Source organism: Malus domestica, chromosome 13, assembly GCF_042453785.1.
Source record: "Malus domestica chromosome 13, GDT2T_hap1".
NCBI classification, from domain to species: Eukaryota; Viridiplantae; Streptophyta; class Magnoliopsida; order Rosales; family Rosaceae; genus Malus; species Malus domestica.
This window is the reverse complement of record NC_091673.1, coordinates 248,365-268,863: the sequence shown is the minus strand read 5'-3', so window position 1 is coordinate 268,863 and position 20,499 is coordinate 248,365. Positions and strand designations below refer to the sequence as shown.

Below are 20,499 nucleotides of genomic sequence, written 5' to 3'. Positions count from 1 at the left end.
TTATCCTCCCATCTTGGAGAGCTAACCCATATGGGTGTCGGGGAATTGGTTTACCCTATCGCACTGGAGAACATGGTTGGTCCCTCGGGGGGTGCAATTCCTGCGATGAGTCCCTAAGAAGGGCGCAGTCTTCTTTTGAAGTGCATGAGTGATTAGTTGTTGTAAGCATGCAGCCAAGCCAAGTTGTGATTACTTCTAAATTCCTCATTGAAAAACGAGTGAAACGAACGAGAACTTTAGCTGTAAGGTAGGAACTGCATAACAACTGGATAGTCCTCAGCTTGTGAGGTGGTGTCCGTTGAGCTTTTTGAGTCTTCGGGTTTTGATGTAGCGGGAGGTCACACATGGTACTTCTTCAGATTGTAGGCCATCCACTGCTTTTCGATCTTTTTGCCGTTTCATGGTGGCGAGGGTGTAATTACTTTTGCCGCCTACTCTGCTGATCTTGTACAAACCTTCACAGATGAGATTCGTCTTTTTGGATCCTTCTCTGCAGGCAGTGATGAGGGCTTTTCTGCGCCATCGACATGCAAATGCCAGAAGTCTCCATCGGTGGAGTAGGCGCGGCTAGAGTGTGCTCGGCTACTTCTGAGGCATCGTTGGGCAGCTCTGTTACGTCACCTAGGCTCGGCGTGAAGGCGCAGTAGGGAGCTGTGGAGATGGGGCCATGTCATACGCAGCATGAGATGCTCAACTGCCGGTATTGGGCCACTCTAGAGTTGAATCATTGAGCAAGGGTCCGCTAGGGCCGTGTGGTGCGCAGCAAGAAGTGGTACTCAACTGCCGGTACATGTTGCTCATATGTATAATCTTTTAGGGTGACGAGGATAAAACTTGCTTCTGAGTGTGTCCTTCCAGTGTTGCGTTCGTCAGAAAACTTTATATCCGCTGGGGTCTATGCCTTTATCGTCGCGCGTCTGGATTGGGCAGAATAGTACGTCATGAGGATGACTGCATGCATTTGAAAGTAAAACTTGTGCTTCCGGGTTGCAACAACTATCACCAAAGTTAGCTTTTGAATTTTTAATAGCATCGAGGAGAGCTTTTGAACTGTAAAATACAGGTAACTGTAGAATACAGGTAGTTGGGCCCCCATCTCTTCTCGCATGATGGTAGAGCTTATTACTACTTTAGATACCGTCAAACATGTGAATAAGTTCTCCGCTGCTTCTATTGAGGTGATGTCGGGTACTTCTTCAAGTCTTTGAATGTGCATTGGCGAGCCTCATCCCAAAGTGCATACTTTTCTACCAAAGTAAAAGAGTCTGCCAGAGTTAGATCTTCTTTCATGATCAATTTTCCTAATAACGGGTGGTCTGCTGGAAGTCATTTTTGGAAGGCTGCTCTAGCTATCGAGTCGTTGCATCCGACTATTTTTGCCTTCTCTACTTTGAACCTCCTCACATAGTCGTGAAGCGACTCCTTTGGGTTCTTCTTGACGTCGAACAAATGGTCAGACTTCTTTTTGATTGAACGATAAGATGAATATTTTTTGGTGAAAACCAAAGAAAGTTCGTAGAAATTCCGAATGGATTGTGGCGGCAGGGTGTAGAACCAATCTTGCGCCTCGCCTTGTAGAGTGATGGCGAATATCTTGCACATGAGATCATCATTGTTTCGATAAAGGATCATTGCGCTTCAGTAGCGCTTTATGTGTCTCTCCGGGTCTTCATCCCCTTTGAAAGATGTGAAATGTGGCATGCTAAACTCGCGTGGAGGCTCTGCCTGCTCGATCTCGTCTGTGAAGGGTGACCTGCTTATGTTTGGTCATGTTCCGTCGAAGTGCCTCGTCGGTGACCTCGTTGCGTTGGAAATCATGCAATCGCTTAGTCAAGAGTCTCTCTACTTCTTTTTGAATTTACCTTTATTAGGGTAACTGAGCTCTCGACTGCCCCCAGCCATGACTTGCTGGTCTAAGCTGCTCTTCCAGGTGTTTGGCTCGTCTATGCCGCGGATGCAGTGCATGTGGTGCGTTCCTAGCAGGCGAGCGAGTTCTTCGCAGGCTGCTGGTTGAACTTGAGCTGGATTGAGTGACTACTTCTCTCCGTCCGTCGTGCTGCCTACTCTGATGTGAGGTGAATGATGCTCCTTGTGGGCTTAGCTGCGAATGAACACTTTGCCCGGAAGGTTGCTTATGTTGACTATCAGAGTATGACCCCAACCGTGAATGTATGCCCATCCGTGGGCCTAGTCGAGAGTGCATGCTCCTCCGCGTGCTAAGACGGGAATGTACACTTCCCAAACGTTCGGCTCGTGGCTGGTTGAGTGGCCGCTTGCTGGGACGCTGCTGGAAAGGTCCGTCTGCCCTTGTCCTACTTCGAGATACCTCGTCCGGGGCAAGTTGGATCCCGATGCGTTGCAAAAGTTAATTCACCAAGGCCGTCTATTGTGCAAGGGCGCTTGTCAACTCTATAACTTGTCGAGACAAGTGTTGTTCGCCATTTGGATTGGAAGAGCTTGGAAGGAATGCGCTTCCTTAGGCAGTGGAATGGTGGTAGACTCCGGGTGCGAGATTTGAGTGGGAAATGTCAAATCCGTGAAAAATGTGGTGAGAATGCCCCCGGCTCGATGGTAGGTCTGGATGGTTGAGATAGTCTTGGGCCGACTTGGGCTGCTTGGAAAGCCATAGGAGCAGGTTGGGCCATGAGAGTGGGCTGCTCGACTGGAGCTGGCTGGGCCACGGGAGTGGGCTGCTTGTCGGGAGCAGGCTGGGTCACGAGAGCAGGCTGCTTGGCAGGAGCAGGTTGGGCCACGGGAGTGAACTGCTCGACGGAAGCAGGCTGGGCCAAGGGAGTGGGCTGCTCGACGGAAGCAGGCTGGACCACGGGAGTGGGCTGCTCGTTAGGAGCAGGCTGGGTCACGAGAGCAGGCTGCTTGGCAGGAGCAGGCTAGGCCACGGGAGTGGGCTGTTCGACGGAAGCAGGCTGGGCCACGGGAGTGGGCTGTTCGACGGAAACAGGCTGGACCACGGGAGTGGGCTGCTCAACTGAAACAGGCTGGACCACGGGAGTGGGTTGCTCGTCGGGAGCATGCTGGGTCACGAGAGCAGGCTGCTTGGCAGAACAGGCTGGACCACGGGAGTGGGCTGCTCGTCGGGAGCATGCTGGGTCACGAGAGCAGGCTGCTTGGCGGGAGCAGGCTGCTTAGTATGTGATGCATGCGAATGCGAGGTTTGGGCCCAGGCCCGTGCAAACTTGGATGGCACGACTTGGATAATGGCCTTGGTGTCGTGAGCCTTTGATGGCACGACTCGAGCCGTGGTGAATGCACCATGGACCTCGCCACGAGTGGCTACCGAGGTAGCCACCGTGGTGGTTCCCATGTTGGAAACTCGTGGTGGTGGTGCTGCTCCACTTATTGTCGCATTTAGCCTCACGAATCTCCGCAATCCCATTTCTTGAACATTAGAATTTTCACTTGTGGAATTTTCTAAATTTCTAGCCATTATATTTTGCTTATACGTTTTATCAAAGAACCTTTGCAAGTAAAAAATTCTAATAATAAGAACATATGAAAATTATTCAAATGGACTAGAAAATAAAGAAAAAACCTTTTTGTGCGAGAGTCTTCTACGAGTATGGATTTCAACTCTCAATGAAAGCACCAATTTGTGGATGCAAATTTCTTCCTCCTTGATCTTGGACAATTTTGCACCTACAAAACAATTAACACCTTAGGTTAAGGCCAAGAGCCTCACGCGCCCACAATGAATGGGGGGGGCTTTGGCCGAAGAACCTCCGATGCCAAAGTTAGAATTTAGAGAGAAATAGTGTTTAGAGAATTTTGAGATTTTTGCCAAAGTGTTGGAGTGAATATTTGGTGAAAATAGGAGCCTATTTATAGGGCTAGGTTGGTTTAGGTTTTATTTTGGTTTAATTAGCCAATTAATTAGCCAATTAATTGGCTAATTAAACATAAAAGGAAATATTTTTGTGGTTATGGAATTAATTGGCTAATAAAAAGGAAGAAATGGTGAAAAATGTAGAAAAAAAGTGATGGATTAGGTTTTGAATGGGGATAGCCGGCCATGTGGTGTTTTAGGGTTGAATTGGATGTGTTTTGTGGTTATTTGGATATAATGGATGGTTTAATTGACAATTAATGGGTTAATTAGGCAATAAACCCATTAATTAGACAATTAACATAATTTAAAAGGAATGTGTTTGGGAATTACCTTGTAGAAAGGATTTGATGAGATGGACTTTGAATTGTTACCTATTTTGGGCACTTCTGTCTTGGTTGAAAGAGGGTTGCCCGCTGCTTGCGCGTAGGAACCTCGTTGTACTGCAAGGGTATTTTTGTCATTTTTGTCCAAAAATTCACGTGTCGCCTTGAGAATATTTTTGGCTCCACAACCACGATGACAACAAATCATTATCTTCCTAAGTGGGGTTAGCCAAACATATTTCTCAATTCACAATTTGAAAAAAAAAAAAAAACATATTTCCCAATTGTCATCCATCCGTTCCGTTTAAGAGTTCAAACATTTTCCCTTATCCTTATTATAGCTTAGTGGAGTAACGTTACAATAAAAAAGCTCTAGAAATCTTGCTCTACATTCCTCACAATAGTATTTTTATTTCTAATTATAGAAAGTTTGGAGTGTAAAATAAGATTTTTTTTAATGCTAATAACAATTCCCTAAAATAATAATAGCAAAAATTGTCACTCTCCATATATGGATCAATGGAGGTGTAATGATGAGAAGAGTTGTTCAACATTAAAATGTTTTTACATGAGTTTATAACAAGTTGACCTACTCTTATCCGCAAGTCCAGGATGTTCTTCCGTTGGTTTCGGGGAGGCCCAAGAGCTTGGCCCATTTTTAGTGAAGGAGGGCCCGACAGTAAAATTCAATAACTACACTTGGAATAAAGGCACGTCATCTTGAATCTCCAGCTTTCTCAATTTCTAAACTAATATAGCAACAATTTGATGAAGGCATGCTATGCAGCTAGTTTTAAGTAATCCTCTGGCTAACTGGAAGATTGAAAATTAATACAGAATTACTAATTGTTGTCTTGTCTGATCTGGTTCTGTTATGGTTTTTCGTTAAACATGAATGTACGTACTTGATCATCATCGGCAAATTTATTATTTTTGGACGCACCGGCTGGTGTTGGGTTTTCATACTCGAATTAATTAGTATTATGTTCTTAAGTATTCTATAAATAATATATAGGGCACCACTACGTTCCACAACTGGCAGATGTTATATACACAAGAAATCAACAAAGGATGATTATATAAACCTCAAGGGTTTGATGGTAATTAATTGTCTCAAGACGTATATATTCACGCATGTCATCACAGAGAAGAATATCACTTAAATCCTTAATTAATGAATTGTGAAAAATGCAGATTGGGAATGCCTTGTTGGACGATGAAACAGACACAACTTGGATGATTGACTATGCATGGGGACATGCCCTGATATCTGATGTTTTGTACAAATCAATTAAGGCAAATTGTGATTTTAGCAAACAAAACTTAACCACAGAATGCTGGAAACTACTTACTCAAGTACTACGATCTTTACAGTCTCATCGATATATATAGCATATACTCTCGGACTTGTCGCCTCGATAGACCCTTCACCCAGTCGTCGTCGTCATCAGTAATGAATAATAAGATAAGCAGAAACTGCCACTCAAATTCGGTTCTCGATTTGTATGTTAGTTAATGTTCCTTTATTTTCTTGTTTCACCGTGCAAATTGCAAGACAAGAATAAAGGAAAATTAATTAAGATTAATTTTTCTTTAATTTGCAATGGAGCAGGATACATTGCGGAGAATACCTGCAGGTAGTGGAGGAGGTTACGATCCGTGTACAATGACCTATGCAACAACATACTTCAATCGTCCAGATGTTCAAGAAACATTGCATGCAAACGTAACCAAAGTACCGTATTCATGGAACGGAGGCTTTGCAAGTAATTTCATTAAGATTATACTTTAATATACGTATATCAAAGAAAATTTAGAATGATCACTACTCATTTAGAATTAAGTTCTTAAATTTTAGGTAGACGGGTCATGGGTCCACTCCAACAACACTGATATTGTTCCCACTTGGTCACCTAGTCAATCCGTCAGGTGTGAGGTTTTAATACAAAAGGTCTCGGTAATAGTTAGAGTGGGGTAATTGTAACATCCCACATCGCCCATGGGAGTGATCCTTAAATGTATATTCCCATCCCTACCTAGCACGAGACTTTTTGGGAGCTCACTGGCTTCGAGTTCCATAGGAACTCAAGTTAAGCGAGAAGGGGGTTAGAGTACTCCCAGGTGGGTGACCCACTGGGAAGTTGCTCGTAAGTTCCCAGAAACAAAACTGTGAGGGCGTAGTCGGGGTCCAAATCGGACAATATCATGCTACGGTGGTGGAGCAGGCTCGGGAAGTGATCCTCCCTAGGCCGGGATGTGACAAATGGTATCAGAGCCAATCCCTGACCGGAAGTGTGCCGACAAGGACGTCGCACCCCTAAGGGGGGTGGATTGTAACATTCCACATCGCCTAGTGGAGTGATCCTTAAATGTATATTCTCATCCCTACCTAGCACGAGGCTTTTTGAGAGCTCATTGGCTTCGAGTTCCGTAGGAACTCCGAAGTTAAGCGAGAAGGTGGCTAGAGCACTCCCAGGATGGGTGACCCACAGGGAAGTTGCTCGTGAGTTCCCAGAAACAAAACCGTGAGGGTATAGTCGGGGCCCAAAGCGGACAATATCGTGCTACGGTGGTGGAGCGGGCTTGGGAAGTGATTTGTCCCGGACCGGGATGTGACTGTAATTATATTTAAAGGGTTTGTTTTCAAGTCTTCTGGCCGATGTGGGATAGAGGAATTCTAACAATCACTCGCACATGAGACCCCATTTTATGGGTCACACGTGAAGTTCCACACATTAGCAACCATATGGAGCCAGGCTAGGGCTCACCCATTTGCACGGGGCCAATGGGGACCCACCTGTTCACGTGGCATCTCTTGGCCTACGTGGAGTCAAGCCATGGCTCATCCGTTCGCGCGGGGTCAAAGGGGACCCACCCGTTCACGTGGATGTACGGACACGTCCCCTGGCTCTGATACCATCTTAAATTTTAGGTAGACGGGCAATGGGCCTACTCCAACAACACCGATAATGTCCCCCACTTGGGCACTTGCTCAATCCGTCAGGTGTGAGATTTTAATACAAAATGTCTCGGTAATAGTTAGAGTGGGGTAATTCTATTTAAAGAACTTGTTCTCAAGCCTTTTGGTCGATGTAAGACAGAGGAATTCTAACATAAATTTGTTGATTATATTGCGCTGTATATAATTAGTTTGCTTAAACATATCGACCGTTAACTTTTCTATCACGTACTAGTGCTAATGTAAGCAATGCATGGACGGACTGGGCCTTTTCAATTCTTCCAATTATCCAAAAACTCGTTGATGGAGATCTTCGTGTATGGATCTACAGGTATATTTACGTACTACGTAATTGCAATCCACTCTCTCGCTAGCTACCTAAAAACTAATTAAATAAACGAATAAGATAAAGACAATTAAATAGGTAGAATGTGTGCAACATAATTCCAAGATATAAAAGATGAAGACAACTAATTCAAGTTTTCGTGCAAATTCATTGTGTAATTTGGAATTTTAAGTTTATTTTTGCTTTATTTCCTTGTGAATAGTGGAGATGCAGATGGTAGGGTTCCGGTGACCTCAACAAGGTATGCATTGAACAAACTTGGCCTAAACATTACCGAGGACTGGACCCCACGGTACAACCATAGAGAGCTAATAATTTTGTTTTTTGACAAACCATAGCTTTAATGGCTTAAATTGTTAATTGTTAGGAGGAAGATGATCAATGGGCATTGAATCCGCACAAGAGCGCATAATACTTTGCACTAATGTGGCAAAACATCATCTACACTGTAGACGTAGAGAGATAATTGGTTGTATCTTAAAATGCCAAAAATGTCAATAAAAGGAAGAAAAGGAAAGAAAAAAACATGTAAGATAAATAGATAAATAAATTGTGGGGTTTAGCTGAAATCAGTGTCTAAATTGAATGTCTAATTATCTATAAAAGGATTGGATAGAAAAAGATCAAACCATTCAAAGGAAGGAATCTTAAGCTTTCCTTGGAATATTCGTAGGTCTACCTACTTCATATTTATTTTCTTTCTTTGGTAAAATTCTACCTACAGTTAATCACAAGCGTTTGATAAAACAGAAAAATGAATAAAAAAAAAAGGTTAATTGCTCGCGGCGGTAAAGTAAAATAGTATCAAATTTATGATCATTGGAGATTATATTGGGTTAATAACAATGATTTAGAAATAAGGAGGTAATGAATGTATGAAATATGAATGCATGGTTTATTACTAATTAGGTTGGAGGGTGGAGCATAGATACGAGGGGTTGACTTTCTTAACGAGAGGCGCAGGCCATTTTCCCACATTTGCTCCCAGGCGTTCTCTCCGGATCATCAGACACTTTTTGGCAAACCATAGGCTGCCATCTGTCGCATTTTGATATAAGCTCTGATCTGCTATTTCCTACATAAAAATTAAAAGTACTATCGTTTTGTATGGTGTTTTTTTATTCTTGGATTTGTACGTTGCATGGACAGCCTTTTACTATTGGAATTAGGAGTCTTTTATGTCCAATTATTAAAAACTTCAGCTAGCCAATGCTAGTTTAATAGTGAGAATGAGATACATGTTAGTATGCCAATGCCATGCACAAATATCAAATTATTACTTCGCCATCATTCAATTGGTGATGTGTGTGTGTGTGTGTGTCTATATATAATAATGGAACGGTTCACATATAAGAATTATAATGGAACATGCATAAAGGGGTGATTGATGACATACTTAATAGTCGCTAAATGAAACTCTTGATGTACACTTCTAACATTAATATAAATAGAGAAATATAGTTTTCAAACCCGAGATAAATTGAGATGTTTTTTTCCCTTTTGAAATTAAAGATAATCTTAATATGGCTTTTGAGCTTTTAGCTATTTGGATATTGCCATATTGCTACGTACGTAATAGCTGTTAACTACATTGGTCAAGTACATACAAATATTAATGTATTCAACAAAAAAAAAATATACAGATAACGTTAGGGTTTAGAAAATGAGGTTACAAGTCAAAGCAATTGACTGAGCCAAACACAAATCTCTCCGTCGTGATATACAAATATATTTCACAGATCAAATCAAGGAGAATATGGGTGTCAAATTTGATCCTTGTATTTATGACTAGCTTTTATATTTCGTGCATGTGTAAAATAAAGTACATCTTCAATGTGAAGGTGTATCTACGTCAATTCCCTTTAAAATATACATTATCTACATATACATGTTGAAACGTACGCTTTTAATAGTCCAAATTAAGAGTCCCTTTGGTTCAAGTCTACCCAAGCAAGCAAACAAAAAATCAAATACAAAATGACAATTTATACCATATTTTACTAGTATATTGATGCATTTACATACTATGTCCTCAAGGTTACATTACAATTTACAAGTATACTTCCAAAAGGAGATGGCCAGACAACTAGCAACTGAGAATAAACTTTTAAAAGAAGAAATAATAATAATAATAATAATGAGAGTGATTTGTGCACATAATCTATTGATTCTTGATTTTGACCCTTGATTTGTTCAATTCAATAATTATGTTACAATTTACATATATTACTTTCAAATAGAAGATGTAGAAAAAAATAGCGTGTAAAAAACCATTTTCCTAATAATAATAATAATAGAAAATTATTATGGATACTCTAAAAATCTAATTGTGCACTTCTTGCGAGAGTATTTTTATATCTAAATATAAAAAAATTGTAGTGCACAATTAAATTTTTACAGTATCAATAATAGTTCGGTAATAATGCAAGATGAAACCATATCAATAGCAACGATAAGAAAAACTAGCATTCTTATGTGTCTTTGGACCACTCGAACTTACTACATAAACCACACGCTTAGACGATCAGGGTCTCATTCTATGATACAAATCCTCAAGTTTACATTACAATTTACATGTATACTTCCAAAAGGAGATGGCCAGACAACTAGCAATTGAGAATAAACTTAAAAAAAGAAATAATAATAATAATAATAATAATAATAATGAGAGTGATTTGTGCACATAATCTATTGATTCTTGATTTTGACCCTTGATTTGTTCAAATCAATAATTATGTTACAATTTACATATATTACTTTCAAATAGAAGATGTAGAAAAAAATAGCGTGTAAAAAATCATTTTCTAATAATAATAATAATAGAAAATTATTATTGATACTCTAAAAATCTAATTGTGCACTTCTTGCAAGAGTATTTTTATATCTAAATATAAAAAAAAATTGTAGTGCACAATTAAATTTTTACAGTATCAATAATAGTTCGGTAATAATGCAAGATGAAACCATATCAATGGCAACGATAAGAAAAACTAGCATTCTTATGTGTCTTTGGACCACTCGAACTTAATATATAAACCACACGCTTAGACGATCAGGGTCTCATTCTATGTATGAATGAATGATCTGTCTGGCTTTACCATTTGGATTTGGAATAGTCCGACTGTTACGACTACTACTAGCTACTTGTGCTGTTGACGTGCCTCATAAATAGGATTTCTCTGTAGATAATAATTAGATAGATAGAGAGAGAGAAGAAAGTCTCAGTCCCAAGTTCCCAACTTGAATGGCTTTTTCTTCTTCGTTTCCTTTGAATATTATTCTTCTTTATTTGCTTGCTTTTAGCATATGTTGTGCTACTCGAACCCTAGGCGCTAGACTGCATCAGCATCATGATCATATGAGACAGCAAAAGGCAGACCAGGTGACTGGACTCCCCGGCCAGCCTCCGGTGAGCTTCAAGCATTACGCCGGATATGTTACCGTCAACCAGACTCACGGAAGAGCACTCTTCTATTGGTTCTTTGAAGCCATCAACAACCCTCAAGATAAACCCCTCCTCCTTTGGCTTAATGGAGGTACGTGACTACGTCATTTCCACACCACTCCTTAACTGTAGTTAACACACAATTCCTCGTTAAACAACTTTTCTAGTTATTCTTCAAAAATTCATTCACAAATTTCTTTTTTTTTTTTTGATGGAGAATTTTCACTCAAAATAATTTCGTATACATTATATTCTCATGATCACCTAGTTTATTAGTTTTTAAGGTAAATTTTATTCGTTTCTTGCCATTTATCACTAGAAATTAAGGAAAACTAATGAAAAGGGTTTGAAAACTTTGAGTTTTAATGATAAGGACAAAATAAAGGGTAAAATGAATAGTACCAGGTTTGACTTTTTAGTGTAAAAATGTGGTTTTTCGTTAAAATGAACAGTACCGTGGGTTTTTCGTTAAAACTCCCTAGAAATTACCCCAAAGATAGCCTATCTACCTGTTGTGAGCAAAATATCCAACCTGTCACAATCATGCATTCATCTTTTTGTTGTGCATTCGCCATCGATTCTTTCCCTGTCATCATTTTTTTCTTATTTTCCATAGTCATATATAATTGTGAGCTTAATTATGTTTTTGTTTCATATAGATAGGTTCAATTAGAAGGAGACTTTCAAATTAATAAATTCTTCTAAACCGCATTTGAAAATCAGGATACCATGCATGCAAATGAAAAGAATAATATATGTACATGCGCTTGTGTAATTTCCATATCCTCATCGGACTAAAAGAGGAGCTGTCAGATCCTACAATGATGGATTAATTCCCAATTCCTTTTCCTTGAATAATATACAGTTTCAAGTTTCAACCGCAAGTATGATTATCATTGCTCTGAATCTGACTTTGTCTCTGGCTTCATTTGCCTAATATAGAGATGCCCTCGATTTTTCATTTAAAAATATTTAAAATAAAATAAAAATTGAAAAGAACGGAGCTGTGTCTGTATGTGTTGTTGAACAAAAAGAGTATCCAAGATAACTCTAATTATCCCAAGAAGAAGAAAATAAAGCACACTCTTAAAGAAAGCTCACAAAAAACACTAATTAGCAAAGCTTTTCTTATTTAGCACTTAGCTTTGTTTTTCCTTTGGATGATGTACAAGGCTTGGGGACTTGGGTATTTATAGCAAACCAAATGAAAGCTACTTAATTAAACTAAGATTATTTACTACCACACAAAACACATTAATTGCACCTAATTATTTTTTTCACACAACCATACCTAACATTGCCTAACATTGCCTAACATTGCCTAACTTTGACATTGACTCTCAACACTCCCCCTCAATGTCAGCTCTCATTCTTTGCACTGTGCTAAGCAGACAGCGAAATATTTCGAGCTTACCTGTACTCAAACTTTTTGTGAACAAGTCCGCAACTTGATCATTCGTCTTAACCTGTCTCATCTCAATCTCTTCTTGCAGAACCTTTTCTCTGATAAAGTGGTAGTGCACTTCAACATGTTTAGTTCTTGCATGAAAAATTGGATTCTCTGCCAAACAAATTGCCGATTGATTGTCACAGTACAACAGAACAGCATAATCTACTGATTGATGTAGATTATTCATCAGCTGTATCAGCCATGTACTCTCTTGAGCTACTATTGCTGCTGCTCGATACTCAGCTTCAGCATCCCAGCCATCTTCATTATTCTCCTTTGAACTGGAAGTAGCAGTATTACTTTCAACATGCTCTTTCTTGGTCCAGCAATCTTTCGCCATGTGGCCCTTTTTCCCACAGTTGTAACATTCGCCATCAAACTTTCTACTATTAACGCGATTCTTCGAAGCTTTCCCTAGACGAGAGCCTTCCTTTCCTTGGTGATTTTTCACCTTGTCTCCATCCTTTTTAGATTCACTACCAGTGTACCGCTTGAAAGTGCCTTTGCTTTTGTTGGTGTAGAGCGCTTCCTCTTCACCCTTCAACGAAACTCCTCCCATTTGCTTGGCCATAGCTTCTTGACCTGCAAGCAAATTTTCAAACTCAACAAGTGATGGTTGTGTCGGCCATCCCTGTATAGCGGCAACAAACCCACGATATTCGGGTCTCAAACCATGGATAATAATTCTCTTCAACCTGGTTTCCCCAATAGGAGCTGTTGGATGTAACTCTGAAATTTCGCGGCATATCGACTTCACCTTGTGAAAGTACTGGGCAATCGTCATGTCGCATTGCGCCATCGATAACAGCTCGTTCTCGAGAAGTTGCAGTCTTGTATCATTCTTCTTTGAGAAGAGTGTAAGAAAAGTGTCCCATGCTTCCTTTGGCGTTTTGGCATCCCGAATGTGCTCCAACATTTCTTCTTCAATTGTGGTTTTTAAAGCAAACATCGCTTTGCCTGCTTTAATTTTCCATTTTCGCAAGATGCCATTGGCATCTTCTGCCGTCGGTTGTGTAACCTCACCACCACCGACAACCTCCCAAAGGTCCTGACCTTGTAAGTAAGACTCCATACATGTTGCCCACGTGTTGTAGTTTTTTGTTGTTGAGCTTCTTGATTCCTCCAACTACTTGAAGGTCACCCATCGTGCCGGCAAGACTTCGACTGTAACGATCAAGCTTGACTAACAAACTTGCAGAGTACCAAACTCCTCACGACTCAAGATAGCTCCACCAAGAACGACCCCTGACCGTCTTGGCTCTGATACCAATTGTTGAACAAAAAGAGTATCCAAGATAACTCTAATTATCCCAAGAAGAAGAAAATAAAGCACACTCTTAAAGAAAGCTCACAAAAAACACTAATTAGCAAAGCTTTTCTTATTTAGCACTTAGCTTTGTTTTTCCTTTGGATGATGTACAAGGCTTGGGGACTTGGGTATTTATAGCAAACCAAATGAAAGCTACTTAATTAAACTAAGATTATTTACTACCACACAAAACACATTAATTGCACCTAATTATTTTTTTCACACAACCATACCTAACATTGCCTAACATTGCCTAACTTTGACATTGACTCTCAACATGTGTATATAGTATATACTATATATTATATATATATATATATATATAGTCGTATTCTGTCTAGTTTTACCTATTTGATAGTATCTGCAATTGCATCACAGATTCATTCATAAAGATAGAATTTTTCTCTTTATACGCGCCGAGTAGAGTAGGCAACGGCCCATTTGGTTCTGTTTTGCTTTCTAGCTATGTCACATGTCCGTTTTTCTTTCGTTGTTTGATAGATTTGATAGAAAATGAATAAATTCTCTGAAAATTCTAGTATAAACATGATAAATGAACGGCTGAATGTACATTTGGTCGCATACTATATGCTCCAGTATATACACAACCACACTAAACTGTCTAACTAGTCTTGAGAAATTAAATTAACTCAAAATAAAAATCCTGATGTGGATGCAGGGCCTGGATGTTCATCAATTGGATACGGAGCAATGGAGGAGTTAGGCCCTTTCTTCCCTCAAAATGACACCAAACCCAAGCTCAAGTTCAACCCTTACACCTGGAACAATGGTAATTTAATTGCTTGCCAACTTAACTGCAACTTTCTAATGAAACACATTGTTACATTTAGATTTATAGTACACATAATTTAATTTTCCCATTGAGCTGATCGTTTTCTTATCTGAATAATTAATCGTGCACGCGTAATGTTGTCTGTACTTCATTTTCAGCTGCCAATCTGTTGTTTTTGGAGTCTCCTGTTGGAGTCGGATTTTCTTACACCAATACTAGTCAAGATATTAGGGAGCTTGGCGATACAATTACCGGTATCTGATTAGATTAACACGACTGTCCATCAATTTTTCATTTCTTATGAATCTGCAAGTTATACGACTCAGCCATTTTGTTTCTTAAAATGCCTGCTAGCTGAGGATTCCTACAATTTTATCATCAACTGGTTTCAACGGTTTCCACAGTACAAGTTCCATGACTTCTACATTTCTGGAGAGAGCTACGCAGGTACTTAATATATACATAGGCTTTATATATACGTATATAACCATATATACATACATATATGTGTGTGTGTGTGTGTGTGTCATGCATGCAGCTTTGATTAACTATATATCTTATTCTTCTGTATGTCCATGTGCATTTTACAGGGCATTATGTTCCACAGCTTTCTGAGCTGGTTTTTGACAGATCCAAGGAGAATCGTATCAACTTCAAGGGATTCATGGTCATCATTTTTTATCTAGCTACTTATTGCTCATCATATAAATACTTTTCTTCGTTGCTCGATTTTATGCGTCCCATTTACGAACTAGCTATGCGCTGATGCAGATTGGTAACGCAGCAATAGATGATGAAACAGATCAGAAGGGATTGATTGATTATGCGTGGGATCATGCTGTGATCTCTGATCGCTTGTACCATGATATTCAGAAGGAATGCGACTTCAGCAAACAAAACATATCAAAACAGTGTAACAAGCTGCTAGATGAGTACTTTGATGTGTACTATATCATAGACATGTACAGCTTGTACACCCCTAGGTGCCTCAGTAACGGTAGCAGCAGCACCAGCAGACAATCCCGTACGATTCAAGGTGCTCCCACTCTGTTTTCCAGAGCCGTAAGTAGTTCCCACTAACTATATTCATTCATTATGTTACAAAGCCAAACAAAAAACAAAACAAAAAATGAAATAATTAGAGGAAATAAAGTTGACTACAAATTTGTGGCGCAGGACGTACGGCAAAAGAGACCTGCAGGATATGACCCTTGTACATCAGATTACAGTTTTGTGTATTTGAACAGGCCTGACGTTCAAAAGGCACTTCATGCCAATGTCACCAAAATCTCCTATCCATGGTCTCACTGCAAGTACCACCTCTAACCTACTACATATTGATTCACCAAATTAATTAACCAATGATGCAAGAACTAAGTGGTCGTACGTGTTTATATATATGAATGTGATTACTCATCATCAGAATATATATATCATCCAAATGCAGCGATAACATCACGTTCTGGAAGGATGCACCACCATCAATTCTTCCTGTAATTGGAAAGCTTGTGGCTGGGGGTCTCCGGGTTTGGATTTATAGGTACTTAAATAAATGATTCATCATTCATGAACTAATGAATAGCTAATTACCAAATCTTTCAATGATTGAAGTTCTGCGATCACGAATAGTCCATCATTAACTGTATAGAACTGCTATCTGACATGATATGCAGCGGGGATACTGATGGGAGAGTTCCGGTAACATCAACTAGATACGCATTGAAAAAGCTCGGGTTGAAGATTAATGAAGATTGGACTCCTTGGTACAACAACCAGCAGGTACTCCCTTCACTCCTGAGTATCCTCTTAGCATTTATCGTATTTTGTTGGTTTGATTTGGTTCGGTTGACATCCTGTTTTTAATTAATTAATTAATTGTAATTTTGATATGATAGGTTGGCGGGTGGAGAGTTGTGTACGACGGGCTTATGTTTGTGACAATTAGAGGAGCAGGCCATGAAGTTCCGGTTTTTGCACCAAGGCAGTCGCTCCTCCTGGTTGAACACTTCTTGGCTAATCAGAAACTCCCTTCGAAACCTTTCTAGCATTCCTTATCTTCTTCTTCTTCTTGATGTCAATAAGCAAACGATTCTTTGTAAGCTTGGTTAGCCTCTGCCATCAATCGTACAAGTCAGATTTCCTAGTCTTAATTGGTGGAGTCTTTCAAACTTTGAAGCAGTTGCGTGAAACGAATCTGCAATACCTGTGCATACATTTAGTGGCGAACAGAAGAAAAAATAGCGGCGCCACAGGATCCGTGTAACTGTAAGTTCACCATAAACAAAAATAGCCGTCCAGATGCAGGATTAGGCGTCGCTATTTTTTCTACAGTTAGTTTTCGTTTATTTGCATCCCTGAGCAGGCAGCCACCATAAACGAAAACTGACTGTAGGTCATAGAAAACTACCAACCATTTCCAATCATGTGTGATCTACAGCCATGAGAGAGAGAGAGAGAGAGAGAGAGAGAGAGAGAGAGAGAGAGAGAGAGTCACAAAATTTTGGCAATTAAATGAACTCAGACAACAATCAAGCTAAGCCTATAGTGTGACCGATTTATCTTCTAAATGCTAATATACAATCAATGAAACAACTATCCTTAAAAATGTAACAGACGCTCTTTCTAGCAACAAAATCAAAGAAAAACAAATACTAATGTTACAACAGACAGCTCAAATGATGATAAATAAACTAATTGGTTGCAACCACCAAAATTTGCACGAGGAGGGAGGAAGGCTGCATTGACTTCCGCAGCTTTCTCTATTAGCAAGTCTCGTGTTAAATACCAAAAAAACCTGGACCTGCACGTGAAAGAAGTTCCTGGCCAGCATCCTTACCCATGTCGATCATATCTTGAAAAGCATACGGGCCTTTCCTAGAAGTTTCAAGTACTGAAAATAGACAGAAGGAGAGCGTAATTAGTGCCAAAAATTAATTTCTTTTCTTTCCTTTTTAAGTTTACAGTGGAGAACAAGGAAATAAAACTGAATGAATGTTCCTTAGAGTATGAGCACAAGCATACCACGGGTTCCATCAGGGGAAGCCACCAACCCTTTGAATATGCAATTACCATCCTCATCTTTGCTAGCATATCCAGCAATAGGAGTTCGACAAGACCCATCCAGGGTCAGAAGGAACGACCTCTCGCATGCAACTGCTAGTCTTGTTTCCTCATGATTCAAGGACGCTATGTAATTAGCCTGCAAGGAAAAGACGAACCAAAAATTTAATAATATTTTGGAGAGGCAAAGCAGAGCTTAGCAGTTAGGAGGCAACTATTTCTGTATTAATATTGCTTCCCTTTAGCTATTTAGAACACTTCCTGCTAAATACCCAAGTGTGTGTTCATGGGGCCAATTCAATGAAAGTACTTTACTCAACTAGTGCAAAAGTACAACATCATTCAATCTGTTAGCTTGAGAATGGAAATGTCAAGATTTATACACACCATTTTATCGTCATTGGTTCGGCAGGCTATTCCAATTGCCCCTTGGGCAACTGCTGGAAGCATTTCATCTAGTGAAAGAATTGAAGTCACATTTTCTGTCATATCTAAGCGTTTGAGTCCAGCTAATGCTAATAAGGTTGCTTCGACCACCTTTTCATTAAGCTTTTTCAGCCGTGTCTGGACGTTACCCCGAAAATTCTCCTGCACCTGCAAAATGAAATTAACCACAACGTGAATAAAAAGCAACAGGAGAAACGTCAGAAACCTAAGAAATGGCATGCAATAGTGCTAGGGAGAGAGGAGCAAACACACAGGGATAGAGAATTATAAATAGGAAATAAGAAAAGAGTCATGCTTCAATCGTATCCAGGAAGGAAGGGGGCAGCTGCATCGCCCTATTAATTATTCCTGACAAGCCACAATCAAAGGGCATGAATGTCATGGATCTGAACATCTAGCGCCACTTCAAATCCATCCTAAACATTTTCTCATAAGGGCAATTGGCTAGGAAGGAACTAAAGTCACCACCACTTAGCATTTTCATTCAGATAACGAACATATACAACGGACCTTCAACCCAACCCTACTTCAGGGCAACACACACACACACACACACAACCCCTTCTTAGGACAAGATTTTTTCACCGGGATACAATAGAAAGAAGTAAATGTACCAATGGATATCCATTCAATGGCCCAAGCAAAATACAAGCCCCGTGACTTTCAAAATCAAACACATAGCTAGCACACAATCTTCTCGACATGGTATAAGCAAAAGTCAGAGATGCACGTGACACCAAAGAATAATATGGTAGCTTACATTGAGTGTTGGAAATCTATGGAGTATCTGTGACTTTCTTCTAAGTGAAGCAGTACCAACAGTGCTTCCAGCTGGCAAATCTGCAAGAGAAGATGCAGTTAAAGATATAAATGCATCTCGGACATCCTCTCGCGGAAGGTTGCAAGGAAGAATTGTCTTCTCGGGTAAGTAGGTAGGCACGTCTTTCATTGAGTGGACAGCAATGTCAACATCGCCATTGATGAGTGCCTCATCTATTTCCTTGGTGAACAAACCCTTCCCGCCAATGTCTGCAAGGGGCTGGCTCAGTATTTTATCACCTGTAGTTTTTATGATAACAATCTGAATTGCGCCCTCTTCAGCTAGCTCGGTGTGCGATGCCATGAGTTTCTCTCTTGTCTCGTAAGCCTGAGCAAGTGCTAATGGGCTATCCTATATCCAGAAAGAGTATCAATAACTCACGAAACAAGGCATAAAATACAAGAAATCCATCATTATAACTTATTTAGTCAAAGTTTGAAAGATTATAAAAATACAATCAAAGATTCAAAATCACATCATTTGTCCTAAGAAAAATCTTCAGAAAGTTTTTAAATTTGAAGTAGTATCACAGATTGTTGGCACAATTGAGCATATTTAAATCTAGAAATCCACAGATAACAGGGAGAATTGGAGTAATTGAGCTAAAATCAGATTACACTTTCAAATAGGAGGAAACCCACAGGTAAACAATGGGGAAAAACATGGAAAGTGTACCTTCCCCGGGTGCCAATTTTGATTAGGGCGAGTTTGGACTTCTGGGTCTGTTGCTCAACAGCGACGGAGGCCCTTGGGAGCCCAATTAGACTGTGTTTTCTGATAGAGTTGGGAAAAGCTCGAGGCTTGAGGGAGGGCATGGACAAGTGGAGGACTGAGACGGTGCGAACTCCTGCTGCGAAGTTGATTGAAGAGCATGAAGGAAGCGCCTGCTTGGTCAAAAGAGACGAGGAGCAGGAAGAAGAAGAACAAAAAGCATCCATTGCACTTGCAGATAGAGAGAAAGAGAGAGAGAGAGAGAGAGAGAAGGAGCCGGGGATTGGAGAGTGTTGGAGTTCGAAGGGATTGTCTGAGGATCGATGTTGGATAGGATAATTTGGGTCTTATCGTCCGGTTCCTTATCAACTTCTCATGATTGCCCTCAGCCAAGTCCAACTCCTGCCTTGCCACGTCGGTTTTATTTTCACTTTTTGGAACCCACCCCGGCCCCGCTTTTCCTCAAACCAGATTTGGATCCTTTTTCCTCTTGGACTTCCAATTTTGAATGTAACTTGTGCATAACTATGGCCCATGTTCCAATTTTGAATGTAACTTGTGCATAACATATTTAGATCCTTTTTTACTTCTCACATATCTTTCTAATTTTTGGTCGTCGGATCAGATGAATTGAAGAAGATCAACGGACAGAAATTAACAAATGGTGTGTGAGAAGTAAAAAGAGGTGTGTGGATAGCACACCTCTTTTTTTCATCCAGTAAAAGCAATATTTGGGAATATGCAACTTTTTTTTTCTAAATATGTTACAGGTTCCTAATTATATACTAAGGTCCTTTTCAATAAAAAATTTCACTCAGACTATTATTTCGACATGTTTTTTACTTTAATTTGTTGAACTCGAATTTACTTTCTTCTGTTGGGTTTTCAAAAATATATTAACTTTAGTTTAAAGGTAATAAGCAAATGATGACTGAGCCTTTTAAAAGATGTGTTAACTTAAAGTGAAAAGGGCTTATCAAATTGAATATAGT

The 20,499-nt window shown here is 39.8% G+C and overlaps 2 protein-coding genes across 3 annotated transcripts; one reads left to right on the top strand and one right to left on the bottom strand.

Moving 5' to 3' along the window:
• The first annotated feature begins 10,555 nt into the window (after window positions 1-10,555).
• LOC114820568 (serine carboxypeptidase-like 34) lies at window positions 10,556-16,619 on the top strand. Of its 2 annotated transcripts, none has more exons than XM_029091542.2 (10): window positions 10,556-11,008; window positions 14,356-14,466; window positions 14,628-14,723; window positions 14,824-14,916; window positions 15,060-15,136; window positions 15,241-15,531; window positions 15,646-15,782; window positions 15,917-16,009; window positions 16,143-16,248; window positions 16,365-16,619. In XM_029091542.2, the coding sequence occupies exons 1-10, from the start codon at window positions 10,717-10,719 to the stop codon at window positions 16,512-16,514; spliced, it is 1,446 nt and encodes a 481-aa protein (XP_028947375.1). In that variant the 5' UTR covers window positions 10,556-10,716; the 3' UTR covers window positions 16,515-16,619. The 2 variants fall into 2 exon arrangements, with proteins under 2 accessions (XP_028947375.1, XP_070667011.1); XM_070810910.1 differs by lacking the exon at window positions 10,556-11,008 and adding an exon at window positions 14,040-14,150.
• Window positions 16,620-16,954: 335 nt separating this feature from the next.
• Window positions 16,955-19,898, bottom strand: LOC103423833 (porphobilinogen deaminase, chloroplastic-like). The gene is made up of 5 exons (XM_029091544.2): window positions 19,472-19,898; window positions 18,737-19,142; window positions 17,917-18,123; window positions 17,491-17,668; window positions 16,955-17,359 (listed from the first exon to the last, which is right to left on the bottom strand). The coding sequence occupies exons 1-5, from the start codon at window positions 19,732-19,734 to the stop codon at window positions 17,247-17,249; spliced, it is 1,167 nt and encodes a 388-aa protein (XP_028947377.1). The 5' UTR covers window positions 19,735-19,898; the 3' UTR covers window positions 16,955-17,246.
• Window positions 19,899-20,499: the final 601 nt, after the last annotated feature.

Excerpts from the sequence above, each read along its gene's own strand:
- LOC114820568 (XM_029091542.2), top strand. The coding sequence starts at position 10,717 with ATGGCTTTTTCTTCTTCGTTTCCTTTGAATATTATTCTTCTTTATTTG. Across the intron at positions 14,917-15,059 it reads TTCTGGAGAGAGCTACGCAG|GGCATTATGTTCCACAGCTT; the intron begins GTACTTAATATA and ends TGCATTTTACAG. Across the intron at positions 15,783-15,916 it reads TATCCATGGTCTCACTGCAA|CGATAACATCACGTTCTGGA; the intron begins GTACCACCTCTA and ends ATCCAAATGCAG.
- LOC103423833 (XM_029091544.2), bottom strand. The coding sequence starts at position 19,734 with ATGGATGCTTTTTGTTCTTCTTCTTCCTGCTCCTCGTCTCTTTTGACC. Across the intron at positions 18,124-18,736 it reads ATAGATTTCCAACACTCAAT|GTGCAGGAGAATTTTCGGGG; the intron begins GTAAGCTACCAT and ends TTCATTTTGCAG. Across the intron at positions 17,669-17,916 it reads GAACCAATGACGATAAAATG|GCTAATTACATAGCGTCCTT; the intron begins GTGTGTATAAAT and ends TTTTCCTTGCAG.